General features: G+C 32.6%; 1 protein-coding gene across 5 annotated transcripts in view; it reads right to left on the bottom strand.

Moving 5' to 3' along the window:
- LOC117118711 (protein sidekick-2-like) overlaps positions 1-21383 on the bottom strand; it is a gene marked incomplete at its 3' end in the record, with an annotated part of 111820 nt that overhangs the window by 50481 nt on the left and 39956 nt on the right. For 4 of the 5 annotated variants that reach the window (XM_033263376.1, XM_033263374.1, XM_033263372.1 and 1 more), the window contains 5 exon segments: positions 3528-3533; positions 7272-7447; positions 8430-8535; positions 10854-11051; positions 16622-16702. In XM_033263376.1, coding sequence (XP_033119267.1) covers positions 3528-3533; positions 7272-7447; positions 8430-8535; positions 10854-11051; positions 16622-16702 — 567 coding nt within the window. 5 annotated transcript variants of the gene reach the window in all.

Genomic DNA, 21383 nt, shown 5'->3' with positions numbered 1-21383 from the left:
GTGTTCACAGATGTCACGGGTAGGGGGAGTACATCATAAATTGCTCTTCGCAGCGCAATGCCAGTTCACGAAACAATAAAACTTCAGCTTTTCTCCATTACTTTTACAATGATTGATATAAAACCCATCCGTGCAGATAATGCACAAAGCTGTGGCCTCTGGAATTTTTTTTGATTGACTATAATGCAATGCAATCATGAATTTGAAATTTGAAATTGTACTTAAAACCACATTTTCTTTCAACTGACAGTTGGCTATCCCTTCCTCAGAAACTAAACGGTCTCCAAACAACTAAATTTAATTCTATACATTTTAAATAAATGTAAAAAAGATTATTATTATTATTAAAACTAGTAATAAAATTAACTATAATTAAAACATTTTATTTCAAACACTATTCACATACTTAAATAACAAAATGCTAATTGTCTAATAAAAAATGGTATATTCTCCACATTTTATTTCAATTGGCAGTTGGCTATCCTTTCCTCAAAAACTAAACTGTCTCAAAAACAATAAAATTTAATTCTATACATTTTAAATTGAAAATGTAAACAAGAATATTGTTAAAACTAGCAGAAAAAAATTAATATAATTAATAAAATTTTATTTCAAACACTTCACATGCCTAAATAAAAAAATGCTAACTGTATAATAAAGAATGGTATATTTTCCTAAAATATATGAGAATTTATAATGCTCAGTAAATTAGTTCTGATTGGCATTGATGAATTAATAAATGGAATATGTATTATGTTTATATTCATAGTATATAAAATAAAATGGTATTCGGTAAAAAATGGCTAGGACCAAAATTCCCCCACCTACCCCCCAAAAAAAGAAAAAAAAAATTATGATCTTGGAACAAAAATACATTGAACATATTAAAAATAATAATATAAAAGATACACACTTATTATTACTATCATTAATGGACTCTATAAACAAAATGATGCCTAAATATACAATATATTGAAATTATATATTACAAATAACAATTTGAAACACACAAGCTAATACAAGATGTTCGCTAGGCCTGAGGTTGTTGTTAGTTAGCAATCACCTTATGGCCATATGAAAGCTAAGCTCTTATAGTTAATTTTGACTAATGAGGATTATGACTATTGCTCTAATGGTGTTAGAGACTTTGCCATTCCTAAAGACGGTCGGCAAAGAATTACATTTGCCAACCATTAATTACATTTTACTGATTATATTCCAACTAAAACTGCATCTGTCCAACAGATGCAAAATTTGATTAATGATTCGAGGAAAAAAAGACATTAAGACCTTATGAAGAATATAACGACAGAGCATTCATCTAATTCTGCCCTATTTTTTTACAACTTACTATACTTTGCCGCATTGATTGGGATTAGACGTTAGGTAAAAGCAAAAACGTTGTAAACTCAATGTTTGTCCCGAACTAAGGGTTAATTATGCATTAGGTTCATTGACGAATACATTAAGTCGGTGAAGTTAAGAACGCAAGTCACTTTTTTTTATGCATTTAAGTAAATATCCAAGTTATATATATATAATGGAATATGTTGACAATGATGTAAATGAAAAAGGATGTCTGAGATGAGAAGGCTATTTTTTTTTTTTTTTAGAATCAGAATATTATAGTGCTATCAATACCCAGGAGACACAAGGAGCTGGAATCATTATTTCCCAGGTCATTGAGTACCAAGTTGGCAAAACCGGCACATTTTTGCGCAACTTTCTCTGCTTCCTTAAGAGCATCCCTAGTCTATGACTATGCTATGAACAACCCAAACGTTCAATGCTACACCATCCTACCAAGTACCCATGGATTTATACTCCTGGGTGGAGAGAGGCAAACATAAGTAAAGTGCCTTGCCTAAGGACACAAGCAACACGCGCCAGTCTCAAACTCCCGATCTCACGATCAGAAGTCCAACACCATACACGCAGCGCCACACGCTCCTACGATATAAATTTGTGAATGTCATTATGATTTAAAGTATGTATCTTGATACAGTAACAAAACAAAGCAGTCAGATTATAATTTAATGTTAGATTAGCATTTAATTTAAATTGTCTAAGCTGATCGATGTTGATTGGTTTATACTATTAGTATACTCTTTTGAAAGTATAATACATACTCCAAGTATTGAAATACACGCCATCGTGTATTTCAATACTTGGGGTATACTCTTTTGTGTTCATCCAATGTGTGAGGGGGTTATTATCTCTGTTTGTTATTATAGGGTGAATATTTTTCCAATGTTTCTTGCATTGTATTTTAAAACATTTTTAGTAATCTGAGTTGAAGAATTGTTTGGAAAAGTGAAAGTAAAATTATAAAATATAAATTATTATTCTCCTGAAGACGATTGAAGGATCTCAATCGAAACGTCGAGACTTCCTCAACAACAACTGATCTTTTCAGAACTACTTACGTAGTGTACCGCAAGCTTCAACATATATACTATTAATAATTATTATTAATTTAAAATATTATTACAACAATCTGAACTTATTCTCTAAATCTTGCTTGAATTATCATCATCATCATCATCATCATTTGTCATATTCATTATTAATAACAAATTGATGAACCTTAGTATAACACCAGTGATCTACACTTCACCTGGTCTCTCTCCATTTGATTTCCACAATACTGTTGCTTCTACCAATAATACCATCATACCTGACTGAAGTACCTTCTCCTTTGTATTATCTGAACAATACCACCACATAGAAATAGGAGGTGGATGAGCGACTTGCAGAAAGGATTAAAACCACATTAACGAAGAATGATTATCTAAAGACAAACTTCAAGGCCAGCCTCTGTCCACAAAGAGGTTGGATTAAGGTCTCGAGAAAGCATGCAATCTATAAGTATAACAAACTACTGGTTTCTATAATATTGTGCATGCATGTCACTGCATACTGTATATATGTAGAAACACTGAGATTAATAGTCATTCCATTAATATCTATGAACGAATTGCTTGAGAACAGACAGATAGGTTTGTTTGGGCATGCACACATGGGATATCGGGCCAAGTATATAGCACGCTGGAAAACAAGTTGTAGAAACTCGTCAGCTTAAAAAGTAAAACAAACTATATCTTCTCATTCGTTTAAGAACAAAACTGGAAGTAAATATCTGTTGACCTGAGATATGCTGTAGTTCCATTTGGAAGGATCGTCGGATATTGGTATGGTAACAATTACTATCGAGCATTAGTAAATACTGGTAGTGATGGAATAAGAGAAAAACAAATCTGATCCTAAGGGAAGATGGCAGGCATGCAGAGTCTTGGAATAAAATCCATGCAAGTTAGCAGTTTCAAAATCATTTTGATTCATTTTAATATCTTAATCATTTTTATCTGGAAAATTTATAGCATGCAGCAAGCAGCACTCGGTTCTTCCAAGCATTTGGTTATACAGCAATTATTCAGCACAGCAATGTTCAAACCACGGCCGTGCACGTGTTGTATTTGAGTTAATGTTTATCATGCACTCGTGCGTTTCATTGTTCTTTTTTTTACCTGGCCCTGTACACCATTAGGGCGTGATGCAAATTGTTGCGAATAACCGGCAGAGACAGTGAGAGTGTACGTGTGCAACGAACGTGAAGAAGCGAAATGGGGGAAAAAAGCATACATACATTTTTCGTGAAATTTAAGTGAATTTACATAAATATAATTAATTTCCATTGTTTCAAGTACATTAACAGACAAAAACTACATAAAAAACTACAAGTAAATATTATAACAGTCAAACATACAGAGGTTTGGAGGGATAGTGTAAGAAGTAATTGTACATGTATTATATATTGTATGCAGAAAAATAAACTGTCAATTAAATTGAAGAAAATATGTAATTTGCTCATTATGTACACAATGATATCATATAACACCCATATATGAGCATGATGATGTCACATAAGGCTCAAACTTAAAAGTATGAACCAGGCATAACAATATGGGCTGCTGTGAGAATCGAACCAGTGACAATTGGATTATTATTTTGGCACTTTGCCACCTGGTCCATAGCTAACAATGGTCATTCACAGCTCAATATTTAATGTAACTTGTTGTATATATTTCTTTCACATCTAATATCACATACACCCACCAAATACAGGAAGTAAGGATGCTATATAAACCAAGTGTCTATATAAGCCTTAGGGAGTAATTTTGTTTTTATTCATGAAAAAAATCTTGGTGTCACATAGGATTTGGACCCAAAATTCTGGTATTGGAATGCAAGCAACTAAACCACAAAGCTAAATTTCAATTCACATCCATGCATTGTCATCCCTTAACCAGCGCAGTTTCTATATGTTTCCATTAAGGAGATATTAACTCAATAATAAGTGGTTTGCTGTATCTGCCGATATTCTGAATTTTTAATCTTCGTATCTCATAAAGATATGGGAAGTGAAATAGGATAACGTATGACCTAATAAATTAGCATTGCAAGAAATAATAATTAAATTTGTATGGTATGGAATTGAATCATTGGATTTATTAAGCAAATGATTGAAATTCAATTTAACCTTTTGCTAGCATCTGTATTTTTAAGGGTTATGAATAATTATAAGGTACACTAATGCAATATATGGATTATATAATCATCTTCATAACAGTTTGTTATATTTAATTTTTCCATTAACCACTAGTAAAGGATATTGAATTTACAATTACCTAAACCATCTGGTTTCAATCAATAATATCATGAAGAAATGTATTTTATTTTTCTTTATTTTTTGGATCTTTCTAATAGCATATTCTAAATAGATTTGATATCCAGGAAACTGATACAAGTGATTATATTTTATAATGGGTTCCTGAATATAAATTAGCATTGCTTTTTTAAGATGTTGACCAATCATTTGAAAACACATCATCAAGAGGACAGGTGGAACAGTTGTCTCGCAAGATTTCCTTTAGAAATAAAAAAAAAACAAAACACAAAGATCATACGGTTAGACGAGAGGAATCAAATTAAAACTACATCAGCATTCATTATGTTTTCTTTTTTTCATTTACTCCAGAAAACAATTCATTCCTCCACTTGCGATATTTTATAGCGCGCTGATAGTTCCGCCGGAGGCTATGTGTTTATAGTTGACTTACGATCGGATGAAGCATGTCATGTTTTGTATAGAGCAGAGCATCAAATATACATGCCTCTATAATATATTCACTACTTTTTCAAGTGTCTTGCATCCTACGATTTTTTTTCAACATTTGTTTAATTAGTCGCACACCATTGAATTCATGTAAGTAATTAAATATGCATAAGGTAAAGGCATAATGGAAAATTATAAATAAAATTTGAGCTTCAAATTACAAGCCAGCAAGAAGATTTATCAATTATTTATACACTCTGATGAAATCTGTAAATATCTTTCTCTGTTGTGACAAATAGGTTTTGATGGTATGTACACTAAAATTTGAGTTTCTGGGCCAGGGTATATTATAAATTTGTTATAGTGGGCAAGTGCTTGCAGGAGAGTCTGGGCTTCCAGATTTAGGCATGTGTGGGCAAGTGTTTGCAGGGGGGTGTCTGGGCTACCAGATTTAGGCATGTGTGGGCAAGTGTTTGCAGGGGGGGGGTGTCTGGGCTACCAGATTTAGCATGTGTGGGCAAGTGTTTGCAAGGGAGAATGCACAGTGTAAGTGTTAATACTCAACATTAAAAATAAACATGAAATACATTACTGTCTTACGTATACAAAACACAACTGGATTAAAAACATAACTTGACAAATATTAACAAGTGTTCATTATTATACATAATTGCAGTCATGGCAGTGGAGGACTTGAACAATGTAATTGTGACACACAGGGAAGAGTGCCAGGTAATGAGATGAGTTACCAAAAATGGTGTGGTCATGCCAAATGCCTTATTGGACAAAAAACCAATCCCAATTCTGCCTCTGTCATCGTCATAATACAATCATTGAGATTATGATAATTTGATTGAAAAAAATCATGCACTTATTAAACCATTATTAAAATCACTGTTTTATCTGTCAAATCATGTGACGATCTAATGAATGTGACCATCAATGAGAACAGATATGATCATCCAATCAGAACAGTCATGTGATTATCCAATGAGAAGTCATGTGACCATCCAATGAGACCAGTCATGTGACCATCCAATGAGACCAGTCATGTGACCATCCAATGATACCAGTCATGTGACCATCTAATGAAACTCGACATGACTATCCAATGAAACTCGACATGACTATTCATTGAAACTGCAGTAGTCTATGTGACTATCCAATGAGACTAGTCATGTGATCATCCAATGAAACTTGTTATATGCGACTGTCCAATGAGACGACTCATGGGACTCGAAACTCGACCTTAACAAAACACATGTTTACAAGAATTAAAAACAACACGACAGGACATAAAAATATGGATTATATAAATTAGCATATAGTCAAAATAACACATAATTTAAGATACATATGGTATCTAAAATTATTTTATAATACTATACATAAACATCATTTCATATTATTATTTATGCAGTATGAACACACTGGAATAATAAAAAAATAAACATCCATTAACAAGACATTCACATCTTCTGTACAAGAACATTGACAAAATCTGACAAAATTACATTAAGTTATTGAGGATTGTGTTGTTCTTTATATCATTAATATGCCACATAGACCTTTAAAGGTTAAATGTTAAAAGCAAAAATACAAGAGACAGATAAATATTTGAAAGTTATTTGCATATTTCCATTACTTGTGTATAATGTTGACCCTCAACAAGAGAGAAGCAAAAGTATTCACCTATGCTTATAATTTCCCAATTAAGTAAATCTCTATCAGTCCACACATCAAATTCTGTCCGACAAACTTGTGTGATGTGCCCATATATGGGCATCATGTGTCACATTACACACAAATATGGACATATTAAATTTTTTTTATTATAAAATTTGATAGTGTTGAAAAAAAAAACAGGGGATGAGAAAGGTGATAGTAATTTGCAAAATATGCTTAGTATTCTTAAAAAATTTTTACCTTGAGTAACTACACAACAACAGATGTTTTTAATATTATCAATAATTAATTGTCTTATTAAAGATGTTTTGTGTCTTGAAAATGACAAAAAAATCCTAGAAATATTATTTTGAAATTAACTTGCTCAATTTGCAGTATACATAAAAAATTATTAACTTTAGCATAGAAATTACTGAATTTAAAAAATGTGTAGTTTATAAAATTGTATGTGTATAAATGGTAAACTTACTGTAAAATGTGAGGTTTGCCATAACTTCGACTGAAGACTGGCCCGTCATGGATGCCATGCAGGCGTACACGCCTTGATGGATGATACTGGGGTTGTAGATAACAAGCAAGCTGGTTGTCTCACTGGGCAAAATTTCACCATTCTGCATCCAGGAGTAGGAAAGCTGGCTTAGCGGCCTACGAAAGATACAAGATACAAAATAGAGATTTCTTTATTGTCATAAACCAAAACAAGAAGGTAAGAGATAATAATAATAATAATAATAATAATAATAATAATAATAATAATAATAATAATAATAATTGTTTTTTAAATTCTTTTTTATTTATTAATTTTTTTTAAATTCTTTTTTATTTCATATACAGTAATACTTAATATACAATCACTAATAACATTTTAAGTTAAGTTTGACACAAAATGGAAAGAAAATCAGAAACAATTAAACCCAAGTGCCAAACTAGAGCATTTAATTAACCCACTGACTTAATAAGCACTGTCTATATGATCAGATTTTAATTGACAAAAACATGTGATATGCCTAAATATGGTCATGATGACATCATATCATGACCATATATAGGCACATCATGACTATATATAGGCATACAACATATTTTTTATCACACAGACATTTGATTTTGTGGACAGAGATTTTTTAAGAAACTAGGATGTTCATATTTTAGTTCATAAAAAGGGAAAAATGATTTTTATATAAATTCCCAACCATATTTCATAATTTTATGAGAATGTAAAATCCAATCTGGTCTATTAAAAATTTTGTTAGAAATTATCTTATTTTGGTTCGTGAGTGGAACCAAATTGTAGTGAGAATTTTATGATGATGATGATAATAATTATGGTGATGATAAATTTGTTTTTATTAGCTATACCAGAAAGATATGTTAATTTAAGGCTTTACAATATTTTTCTTGTGTCCCAGAGCAAGGCACTTTATCTGCATTGATTATCTCCACCCAGGGTACCTGGTGGGGTTGCCTGCTAATGCACTGATTACCAGCAGTAGCACTTATGTGAGACCTAATGACTAGGGAAAAGAACTGCGCTTTATAATCTTAAGGAAGAGGTGCATTACAAATGCCTATACCAGTACAAGTACCAATACATTTTTGAAAAGGAGGGGTGGGTTATTAAACTTACCTTGCGTTTACAATACATTCAAGTTCGATGAGCGTATCAGAGTCGGTAAATGCCGTGTTCTTAGGTGGTATAACAAGCGTTGGGGGAATAGGACTGTTACTGTTAGCTGTAATGACAATTCAAATTTATTAATAAACAATAATACTGTACAACCTATAAAATCCAAAATACATTATTCAACAGATGTCTAGTTATTTGTTAAATACACAAACATCAGTATGCTTAGAATGGTTGCTATATAAACAACACATATTTAACATTATAATATAAATGATGGAAATTTCTTTGAAAAACCAGGTGCTTTTCTAGGGAAAAAATGAAAGAGCCTAAAATAACAAAAATCGTTCTGAATATACTGTTCAATAAATTAAACATTCTCTTTACATGGTGACTCTAAGCTACCATCAAAATTCTACTCTGTAATTATGGAAATTTATCATTGAACAACAGAAGCAATTAGGAAATTGTTATTTGATGAGAAAATGTATACATTTGATTCTCTGATAGATACTGAGTGGATTAAACATAATAAAGAATTGCTGGTCCTGAGGCAAATTTTGAGGAATTTACAGCCATCTAGATTTCAGTCATGTAATATTAATTGTTGTTATTGAAAACAAATGAAGGAAAGAAGGTATAATTACAAGAATGATAAATAGTAATTAGCATTTACATTTGGCTAGCCAGAGGGATAGGGGGGGGGGGAGATCTTTTGCAGGCTATACTAAATCCTATGATGGGTTTCAGTTAACTTATTAGTACGTAGGTTTTATCAGAGGTACTATTTATATTAAAAAATGGAAATTAAATAGTTTTCTCATACTGTAATGTTTCTTATTTATTTTAAATTAAAGGCCTGATAATTAATAAAATTCTAAGGTATTAAGTTTTTGTCCACACTAGGTAATTTTATGTAACAAACAACTGTGATATGCCCATATTTGGGTGTAATATGACATCAAGGATGTACTGTAGTTACGGTGGGTGGGGGCCACGCAGCTTGAAGTTTACCACCCACTCTAAAGCTAATTTTACGACCTCCATCCACCCTTATTAACCCACTTTTCCATCTTAATAAATTCTACTTATAATACTTACCTGTATAGTTTATCAATGTTATCACCCACCCACCCTCCAAATACCTATCACACACCCTTAGTTACAACCCTGGACATCATCATGCCCAAATATGGGCATATCACACAGAATTGTCACAAGATTTGATAGTGTGGACAGCGCTTTGCATTGTCATTTATGCTAATATTAAGCTACGTTCTACAGTCGCACAAACTTGATTTTGACACACCACTACAATCCATAATACAACTTCTGTCATTGGATTCCAATTTTTAAATAAATACTTCAAATGAAAATGAATGACCAATACTATCTGTCAAAAAAAAACTCATTTTGAGTTTGAATGGCAACCACCTGTTTTAGCGAGAGCAGGTCACATACATAAATTGGTTTTTCCAGGGACGTTTTAGAAAGAAGAATTATTGTATCCATTTTTCAAACATAGATCATAGTGGAACTTCAGAGTATTAACAAAATTGATGTAAATTTAGCTATCAAATATATTTTTCCAGCTTAAATAACTAAAATATATTTGATGTAGTGTTGTACAGTAATAATCATACTATTGCGGTGTAGTATTTATCAAACGACATTATTTACATGTTCATTTAAGCGTGAGAAATACTGTATGTACTCGTTTGAAATGTAAAAAAAAACAAAAACATTTTAACAAGTATCAGATCAAGCAGAAATACTATATATCACTTTTACGTGTTTTACAATAAGTCAATAATTTATACTTCTTATAGCAACTTAAGGGCTTACAAGTAGAGAAACTAAACTATTTTTATATCTCAAGTAGTTTAACTAAAGGCAACTTATGTACTTAAAGTGGACAGAATTTAAAGTGGATAGAAGCAATATTTAAAAAAGAAAATAAAGAGTTATTTTTTCAATGTTTCCTCTTTCCATTCTTTAAAATAAGTTATGAATGAGATAAAAATCAATAAACATTGTTCCACAGAAAATGAAAGAACAGTACAATACTTTATGCAAACTTGAAAATATGTATTTTTAACATACTGTAATTCACTTCAAGAGGAAAGGAAAACTAAGTACTGTATGTGTTTGTACCATCTTAACAACATGTAATTTAAGTAGAAAAATTATATTCTTAATACAAAAATGAATGTTCCAAAAGAATTCTTATTGTTTTATTTTAACTTGTAATTTATGAGACTTTAATTATTTGGTTTGTAAAAGTAAGTTATGTTAGAGATATAAAACCTAACACATTGTCTTTACAGAAAGTTTAGGGGCTAAAGTGACTTTAAAAGGAAGTTGATTTTTATTTACTGTATAAGAAAATATCTGTACATCGGCAGGATTGGTACTGTCAAAACTTACCCTGGACGTTCAAAGTAATGGCTGCACTAACTTTGGAAACCCCTAACTTATTGTTTACAGCTTGACAATTGTATGTAGAAGCATCAGCAAGAGAAGTATCCAAGATCACAAGGCGACCATCAAGGGTGACAATTTTGTTGCTTCCCGTTAAGGATCTTCCAGCCTGTGTCCAAGAATAAGTTGGTACAGGAAAGCTATCTGTATGGTAGATAAAAACAAAATACAGTAAATAAATGAAAACTTGAAAAGTGTTGAAATTAGATAAATGCTGCCAATGATGGGTCACCACAAAGATTGACTGATTGGTTGATTGATCCAGAGGTACAGTAGACATGAAATAACCTGTGGACTAACTTGGAATTGATGGGAAGAAGAGGTTCTGCTTTGGGCTCAATTAAGGATACAATGTACCTTTTACCTAAGCCCCGCCCCTTCGAAATTGTTCCTCAGGTCCTACAAGAAGATTGCATAAATGTGATCGGCTCTGGCAAAAACCTTCTGCTTGTAGGGAAAATTCAAAATTGATTTGTTTTTGGATTCTGCAAGTAGTCTTCATTAAAATAGTGTTTATTTGATAGAAATTGGTTGAGTATTAGGAAAGTTATGAATATATATTTCATTAGATATCAGCCATGTAGGTTTTGAGAAAACAGTTTTCAAAGATTCCAAAATCAATGATTTGTATTATAAAAATAATTTTAATATACTTTCAGTAGAGTTAGTGATTGATATTTTACAGAAATGTTGTTCTTTCATAGAATGCAAACACAAAAATTAATATGTTCAAAATTCTTATTCTCAAACGTTTTGGGTGGTTGTGGGAAATTAGAAAATGCGACAAACGAAGGGTTTTGCAAGAGCCGGTCACAAATGTTATGTGCGTTTGAAGGACACGTGCGTTTGTGAGAAAAATGACTTCTTAGCGATGTTCTGATTGGGCAGTCGTTGAGTTTGATTAACAATTCCTCATTCTGTACGTTTTACCGGTGTTTCCCTCTACTCTCTCCCCCACCCTTCCCCTCCCCCCCAAAAAAAATGCACAGGAGCTAACAATGTGTAGATAACCAAATAACAGAGGCAATATTTCTTTGTGCATACTTTTCAACTTAGCATAGCTCACTTTCTTCACTTCACCATGAATTATTACCAAGCAATATTGTTTTTTCTTTTTTGCAGATATGCTTATAACTACAGTACTTCAGATGCTGACATATTCTTAATAAAATACTGTACTTGATTTATCTAAATCTTAAACTGACAACAGAATTTTGACAGATGAGCTCCTGTCATCAAGCAAGCAGCCATGAACAAATTTCAACGTGAGAACTATCACTCTTTCGCTAGATGGAAATTTCATAGGCAGTAAAGAAAGTCAGATACATTGATAGATATTTACGCATAAATCAACACCTGCTAAAATGATGCTGTCCATCATATCTGCACACTGAAAGATAGTGTGACATTACTTCACCTTACTACTGCCATCATAGCCAATGATTAATAAGTCGCACTTTAACAAGAATTCACATTAAGTTTTTATATAATTATTCAGCCACTGAATAATAAAATGTATGTTACTCATTACGCATAAATTAACACACTGTTAAAATGATGCTGTCCATCAATTCTGCACTGAAGATAGTATGACATTACTTCACCTTACTGTTGCTATGATCACCAATGATTAATAAGTTGCATTAACGTGTATTCACATAAGTTTTTATATAATCATTCGACCACATATAATTAAAATGTATGTTACTCATAGATATTTATGCATAAATTAACACACTGTTAAAATGATGCTGCCCATCAATTCTTTACTGAAGATAGTATGACATTACTTCAAATTCTGTTGGATGGTCACGCATGAGTGAATCCATTCTAGCATCGCATTGTCGCACATCTAAAGTCTCCTATTATCAGGCCTTAAGTTCTCTGTCTACACTATCAAATTTTGTGTGACAAAAAAGTGTGATATGCCTATATATGGGCATGATGACATCACAGCATGACCATATATAGGCATAGCATTACTATATATGGGCTTGTCACATTTTTTTGTCAAAGAAAATTTGATAGTGTGGATAGAGCTTTAGAAGATTTGTTTTTTGACTGTGAGGAAAAATTTTGCTGCCTGAAAGGTACCGAACCAGGACCCTGGAATCAGAAGGCAGGCACCTTAACCACTAAGTTACAGCTTTACTTTATACAGTCAAGTGAGGTCTAGTCAATGTACACACTGACCATGATGCTTTTTTTTTGGAAGTCGAGTCCAACATACTTAAAAAAATAAGGTGAAGCATTGAGAAGAATTTTTTGGTTTTCATTTTAAAAGCATTCTCAAATACCTGATAAATTACTTTCTGTATGGTGATATAATTGCTCTATATAGGTCATTTACCTGCAATGTTAGTTTATGGATTTATTTTAGAGGATGAAGTATTCAAGTTACAAATAATTAAATTATAGTAAATTGCATCCCTTCCTTTCTTCCTTCTATTTTTTTCTGACAGAGCTTCTATCAAAACACAACACTAATTACTGTTTAATGAGTAATATAGTACAGTACATGTAGGAGCATGTACCTATAGTATGCTTTATTCATTAATCCATTAAGGTTAAAATTAGTCAATGTTTGCATTAAACATCAATCAACCTAGATACTTGACCCAAATACATAATAATATCAACAGGCATGCAAATTTAACTCTGTACATTAATCAATACATTGTATGTTTACAGATACACAAATAATATCGATCAACACATTCAATGTACACACTGTAAATAACAAAGAAGAAAAAAGTATACTAAAACTATATTAATATTGATGAACACACATAATAACAGTTTTTTATGTATTTTTTCTTCTTTATTATTTAAGTATTCACTGCTGTCTGTCGGGCCGTCTGTGTGTCTCTCTGTCTGTTAGCAAGATTACGCAAAAATTAATGAATGGATTATCATCAAAATTTAGTGGAATAGTAAATAATGATCTAAGAAAGACTTTCAATTTCTGAAAGAAATGGTCAAAGAACAAAAGTCAAGGTCATGGAAATTTGATTTTATATTTTTTAGCATATAAGTTAATAATAGAATAGCCCCTCGTATTCAGGTAGCACTCAGGAAAACAATGTTCCTGAATACGACGGGCGATTCCATTATTTCTTGAGGGTATGCAGTGTTGCCCATCATACATGGCCTGCGTATTGATGGTACTGTATTTACACACAGGGCGGTGGTATGTACTATATAAAGTGATAACTCTAGTTCATAATGTAATATATTTTGATATAGAATCAGTTTCCAAACTGCAGAAAAACATTTATAGCCAAATAGTTTATAATACTCTTAAATTTGTAAATTTGTATTCATTAGTTTTTGTATATTTTGATTCTTTAACTTATAAAAATACACGGTAAACACAAAACCATGAATTATGTTCGACAAACCAAATAATCTTGTATTTCAACACACTACTCGCAGCAAATCTTCAAGTTTATTGCACAACATTAGAAGATATCACCATAATCAGTATTTGAGTATAGCGCTAGCTCGCTTTTGATATTGGTGACACACACTAGAGCGGTTGTACGTCCATACACAAACAATACAATCAAATAACATGTAAACTTGCCTAAGTCAACTTTCCTAACTCAAATAATTTCTAAGTCTAGCCAGTGAAGTTGTCACTTAAGTTCTCTCCACACTGTCAAATTTGTTGGTGACAAATCTATGGGATATGAAACACTAAAGAGAAAAACAAAAAACCGAAATCTTTGGAGAAACTGGGTGCCTAAGGACCTGCCAGCAAGAGGCAGAGCATCATAATTAAGTTAGTAAGTAGTAAATGTGATATGCCCATATTTAGATGTAATATGACATCATCATGCCCATATATAGGCACACCACACAAATTTGTCACATAAAATTTCATAGTGGGAATGGGATTTGTTCTGAATGGAGATCTACAAAGTCTGCCTAAAACTCTGTCCAGACTGTCAAATTTTATTTGACAAAAACATGTGCCATGCCTAAATATAGTCATGATGACATCACATCATGACCATATATAGGCACATTATGACTATATATGGGCATAAAACAGCTTTTCGTCTAAGAAAATTTGATAGTTTCGGACAAAGCTTTTAATAAAGTGTTATGATGAAAATGGCAATCAGGTTCTTAATCTTTCTTTTGTCAAAGGACTTACCAACATCCGTACTTTATATTCAACGTACGAGACAATCAATTTTAATGGACAAGAACCGAAGTAGAGATAGTCTACTTCTGCATATAAAATTCATCGGTTACACCCATTGTGTTTGCGAGTAGATTACAATTTGAGATTGTTCACATTTATTGCAGTTTAATGGAAATCACAACATGAGAATATTAAGGTTATCACCATTATCACCCTTCATACAAAAATATATTGTTTTTTATTACTAGATTCATGAAAACGAAAGTGGAAAATTGGAAATTAGTGCATTTAAGGTCCCATGAAAAAAAACAAACAAACATTAGTTTATCACACTAAAATACCTAGGCTGAAAAGGTGATGAGGGAGGGAAGCTCTTTATTTTCGGTTTTTGCTAAAGCCATATCACCCTTGGGCTATTGGCTCATGCATTGATATTCAAAGTAAAAGACAGAATTGAGATACTGATTAGAAACAATATCTACAGTACTAACTATTTTACTAAAAACATAAAAAAAAAAAAGGAAAATAAATAAAATATATAAAAAGAATAAAAAAATCCCAAAATATATATCTTTTTTCACTACCACAGAACACATAATATAATTTATTGGCTCTCTCTTTCAAAGCAGAGGAACACTCACACGCAGGAGAGGTTCGACCATACAACAGAACAAAAGTTACAAGTAAAGATAAAATTCATTAAAAAAAAGAGACAATAGTAATGAAAAATCCAAATCCAATTAAAATAATATTATTCTAAAGTTTAAAAGGGAAAAAAAGAAAAAAAAAAAGAAAAAAAAATGTAATAATAAAATAAAGTAAATAAAATAGATAAATAAAAACAAGCATATAATATAATAAATGCAATGTGAAATTGATGTAAAAGCATACATATCAAAAATACAACAGAAGTATAGTCAATGTCTTTTCATAAAATCATTAAAGAAAGAGAAAAAAAAGAAGAAAAAAACACCTATAAGCTATTAACATTATTAGCACGGTCATTTAAAACATGTGTTCGTTTTTTTTTTTTTCACATGCAGGCTAATAATTTTTTTCTATTGGGCCTGAAAACAATGGAAACATAACACTGAGAATAAAATGCACAAAAATACTTCGAGATGGCAAATCCAAGATGGCGGATGGGAAACAGTTACTACTTTTACCAAGTAGACACATTGAAAGCAAATAAAAGAAGCACTAGACATGATTCATACCATATGTATCCCTAACCACGAATGATAGAGAGGAATTTTACCGATGTGAGTTAGCCAGTTTCGTACATTTTGTAAAATAAAGGAAATTTTAAAAAATTTAAAAATTTGGGACGAGAACCTAGCTATTTTTTTTATTTAGCGTTAAATGGAAATGTAATATTAAGAACGCACACACTGTGCCCGATGGTTGTCACCGATCTGATTCTATAAAAATGCAACACCACGATGCGCATGCAGAAGATCGTTTCATTGACGATCTGTGCAGACTGCCTACGGTAGTACGACCTCTGTACAACGCAGTTAATGCCCGTTTAGACAACGATGTCATTGCACTGACAACTTACCTATTTCTGGGCAAGTAAGGATAATGGGATTTCCTTCTCTTACTGATGCTGACTGAGCACTCCCTTGAAAATCATCAATATCTGTGAAAAGAAATTAAAAATAAATCATTTAACTTTTGAAAATAAATGAGTCTGGTCTTGACCTGTGGAGTCACTGGGGACATTAGAGCAGTAAGGGAATTTAATAGTGTTTTCTCAATTCTAGTAGAAATTTCTTGTTGTCTATATGATGAGATTTTTATCATTATATCTAAACAAAGATTGACTCTTTTAACCCAATGATATTTTCATATTTCAGCTTCAAGTTCAAAATTCATCTTCACCTATTGACAGTATAAACAAGACATCTACTGTATGTGCATGAACTTTTTGTTGAAATCCAAAATTCAGAAGTATTTTTTGGAAGATTAATGAGCTGCATTTGACTCGATTTTTTAGCCAGCTAGATGCAGTATCAAGAACACATGAATAGCACTACAATAGCAATACAAAGTACGCCTAACCAGTTGAGAGTACCGGCCTGGCTGATGATGAAACAGAGGTTTTTTTAATACACTTGACATACAAAAATCGTCAACAAATCTTATCAAACTCAGAGCTTGTCTTATACACGAGCATATACGGTAGCTTAAAATCAAAATCAATATTTTGTGAAATCTTCAAAAATCAAATTTAAAGTAACTGCTAAGATATGTTTGAAAATGGATACTTCTAAAACATGCCATAATACATTAAAGCTAAGCTCAGGAGGAAAAGGATTTTTTGATATTGTAGAAACAAATGAATTTTCTAACTTAGTTAATAAAATACAGGTTTTTGAATACTTAAAAACTGGGGGGAGGGGGAAGGGGGAAGAAAGGGTGGTTACATGAATTTTTTTAATGTGAATGCGCCCATGATGATGGCATTAGAACAATTTTAGTGTCTGGTGCAAGACTCATTCCAAGTTTGTTGGTAGAAGGTTACAATGAATAATCTACCAAAATTCTACATCACATCAATTTAGAATTATGACCAATAAATCATCATTTGTTTTTATAATTAAGAAAGGATGGTAACCATAATACACCAATTATTGAATAACTTGTTGGTGGTATCCAGACATCTAAATCAAAATGATTTTAATGGTGCAGGTTGAAGAACTGTCAATAACACAAGATTTATTTGCTGACATTTGACCTGCATTGAATGCTCAGAAAGAACTATCAATGGTGCTTTGTTCTGTAGGTGATGCTTATAATGTAAACATTCAACCTATGATGAGTGTTACATTTCAGTGTAATGTTATGTGAAATGCTAAAGCAGGTGAAGCAAAAAAAAAAATAAAGGAAATAATGGATTGGTATTAAATGATTGAAAATTAGCAGTTGATTTTTGAGAGGTTGAAAGTAAAGGCAAGACACTCCACCATCTAAATTACACTAGCCATAAACATGTTCTGTCTAGATCAAACTAAACAAGGTCTCTCTCTCTCTTATTCTGATGGCACAAGTTGCACTGGGGTGGCCATCACCATTGCTGGCCAACACTCTTAATCACCAGCAGCTGATGATGCTGCTGTCCTTGTCCAGTCCATTCCTTTATGTCTCTTGTCCATGATGTTGTTGGTCATCCTCTTTCTTCGTCTTCTTTTGAATGATCCCTATACTATTATTTATTTGTCAAAGCTATTTCAATATACAGTATTGTATTGTCGTGGAATGATGTGAAAATGTATCTAAAATAAGCGCCTCTTTACAGCTGCTAGGTAGTCACAGGCCGCACCCATGCAATTCAGCACAATGGCGCTACGAGTGATGGGTTATTCTCTTACATTGACATTTACTGTAAGGTACACTTTACTATTCAGTGATAATCAAACTATGGATGGATAGATTGCATCAGAATGGATCACCCCAGATGGAGAACAATAATGAGACAACACCCCCACCCCACTCCCCACATACACACACACACATGAGGAGACACATGGGATGGTAATGATGATGATGAAACAAACTATAAATATTTTAATTGGGATAAGTATGGAATAATCAAAGAAGAATTGAAAAAAAAAAAAAAAAAAATTCATATGAACATTTTTATATTGATTTGTAAATGAAATTTGATAAATATGATGTTGATTCTTTTAAGTAAGCAATAACATAAATAAAAGTTACTTGTGTATCTTGCAAAGGACCTCAGGATCCCTAACCGCAGGGTAACAGGGGCTATACAGTATGGACCAGTACACCGGGGTAACTCCCCTACTCGTCTCGGAAGATGTACAGGGTTTTAACTTGTGCACACGTGCCAATTGTGTGCACTGGGCCTACAGGTGTCTTAATCCGATAAGACTTGTTCCACCACCAGAACCATAGGCGAGCATGCCACTCGAACCAGGGCCTATACATGGCTGTAGGTTGCAGCGCCCCCTGCCTTAATCGTTTGGTCATCCGTCTCGCCCTGTACTATTGCTAGCTGTATTATTATCTATAGTAGCTGGCTAACTCATTATTGGATACTGTACATACCAGCTATGCATCTTGACTTATCAGTTAAGTAGAACAGCAGAGCAAATTCATTATTACATGCTACATTTCTTCTTGGATGGAAGGAGACAAAGTACAAGATAAACAGCTTTGCCCAAGGATACAGTCAATGTGACCAACATCAGAATTGAACTTATGACCTGCTGGTTTGAAGCCTACAGCCATGTGCTACAGCACACACTATAACTTCATGAATCAATGTCATAAAGAACACAACACAACATTATAGAAACAAGACAAGGTAAGCGTTATGGTTAATGTTCACCCCAAACATTATTCTAGGTCTTTTGGGTCTAATAAAACCAACATGTCTAGTAAGTTGCAATGCTTGAATGAACAGGCATCCCTTCCTTTTTTAGTAAAAAATAAATCACAGTAAATACATTCAATAGACTTCGTCAACCCAAGCTTGGGAAAAACAAAAATACTGTTGATATGTTGCACAAGAATATTCTATAAAAATGAAGTGGTGTGTAATATAAAAAAAAATAATTTGAATGGCTAATACAGTAAGATATGGATTTTTGATAAAGATATTAAAAAACCTGTAGGCCCTATTTTAGTCAACAACACATCAACAAATTTGTTTTTTCCTGAGCCTGGTTTTCCTGAGCCAAAAACTTAACAATCAGTATACAGACCCAAGTTTGATTTTTACGGTATCAACATTCAAGCTCCCGAAAAAATGTTGTCATGTCAGCAACAGAAAGTAAAATTTCAACATCAGGGTACATTCTCTATTTAAATCAAGTAATAAAAAATTGACCCTAAAATTAAAGGCAGTGGTTGGTTCTTGTTTACGATTCAAATGAAGGCCAATCTCTTTCACAGTTATTATATCGGCCTAGGGCCGCCTTAACCACGGCCACAGTTTGTATTTCTAAGTCAGCTCAGGATCGCAGTGTGAACATTTACACTTACTCTTTTGCTCCAAATTTTGAGGGAAATTTTACGGTATAAAATATCAAAATTGAACGTTGTCAAGGCGACCTTGGTTCGGATTCCGTTCAGATATGGTGATGAGTCGGCCCACTGCGGAACCTGAGCCGACTTTAATGTCCGACTAACTTTAGGTCGCACTTGGGCCAGCTTAAAATTTATGGATTGTTCAGGTGGCCCTGAACCAGTCGTGAGCCGACATAACTATTAAGAGTCCCAAGGTTTCCTTGCTTTTTCACTCGTCTTGCTATTCTTGGTGTGTTTTGTTAGATGCTGCTTAAGTGTGTAAGACCTTGTTGACTTTGCGCTATATGAAGTGATCCTAATATTTATCATAATAAAAGGATTCAATTCCTTCAGGGTTCATACACTTTCTCATGAGTTAATTTCCATGATTTTCCATGACTTTTCTACCCAGAATTCCATGACTTTTCCATGACTTTTGAACCGTTTTACATGAGAGCTTTAAAATGTTGATCTCATAGCAAAGCGAAATTATGGTATAAAGAGTGTGCAATAAAATAATCTTCATCTTATTATATATTATTATTTGAACAGTTGTAATTACAGCGACAGTAACATCTCCCAATTACAAACTCTTTTGCAATAACTGTATACTCTTTGTTTCTGTGTTTGCATTTGAACTCGTAATTTTCAGAATGAATCGGCAGTTTTTACGAATGAATGAAAACACGGGAAGAAAATAGTTAACATATTTTTATTTATTTATTTACACTTCTAGTGAGAACACATTCGAATATCACATACTGTAATATTACCAAATTCCATGACTTTCCATGACTTTTAATTATTGTCCCATATTTTCCCTGACTTTCAAGGCCTGGAAAACATGATATTAAAATTCCATGACTTTCCATGTTTTCCATGACCCGTACGAACCCTGTCCTTAATGCGCAATGAACTACTCAAAGCCGATTTCAAATTTATCCCTTAATGAACCATCTTTACTGAACAATATAGTGGGACAAAGCACAGACTTTTAGTATCATTATCATTTCCACACTGTGCCTCGTAATGTTTATAGCATCTAATGGTTGCCATGGAATCAAATAAGTATAATTTGCGTTGCTAGGCAGAGATTATGAACGCCTATAAAAAGCTCAATTTAAATGATGCTGCAAAAAGGCATCCTCATCTTTTTCTCTACTTTCATAATTTATTATCAATTTAATAATTCATTTATTTTTTAGTATCAGTTTACATTAATCTGTGTTTGAACAAAATATTAAAAGGTTAACCATATAAAAAAAATATTTTCATAGCTAAAAAAA

The sequence above is a fragment of the Anneissia japonica genome, unplaced genomic scaffold (assembly GCF_011630105.1).
Source record: "Anneissia japonica isolate Jap-2015-1 unplaced genomic scaffold, ASM1163010v1 scaffold1951_len603592_cov169, whole genome shotgun sequence".
In the NCBI taxonomy this organism is placed as follows: domain Eukaryota; kingdom Metazoa; phylum Echinodermata; class Crinoidea; order Comatulida; family Comatulidae; genus Anneissia; species Anneissia japonica.
The sequence above is the reverse complement of the archived record's forward strand: the minus strand, read 5'-3'. Positions and strand labels throughout refer to the sequence as shown.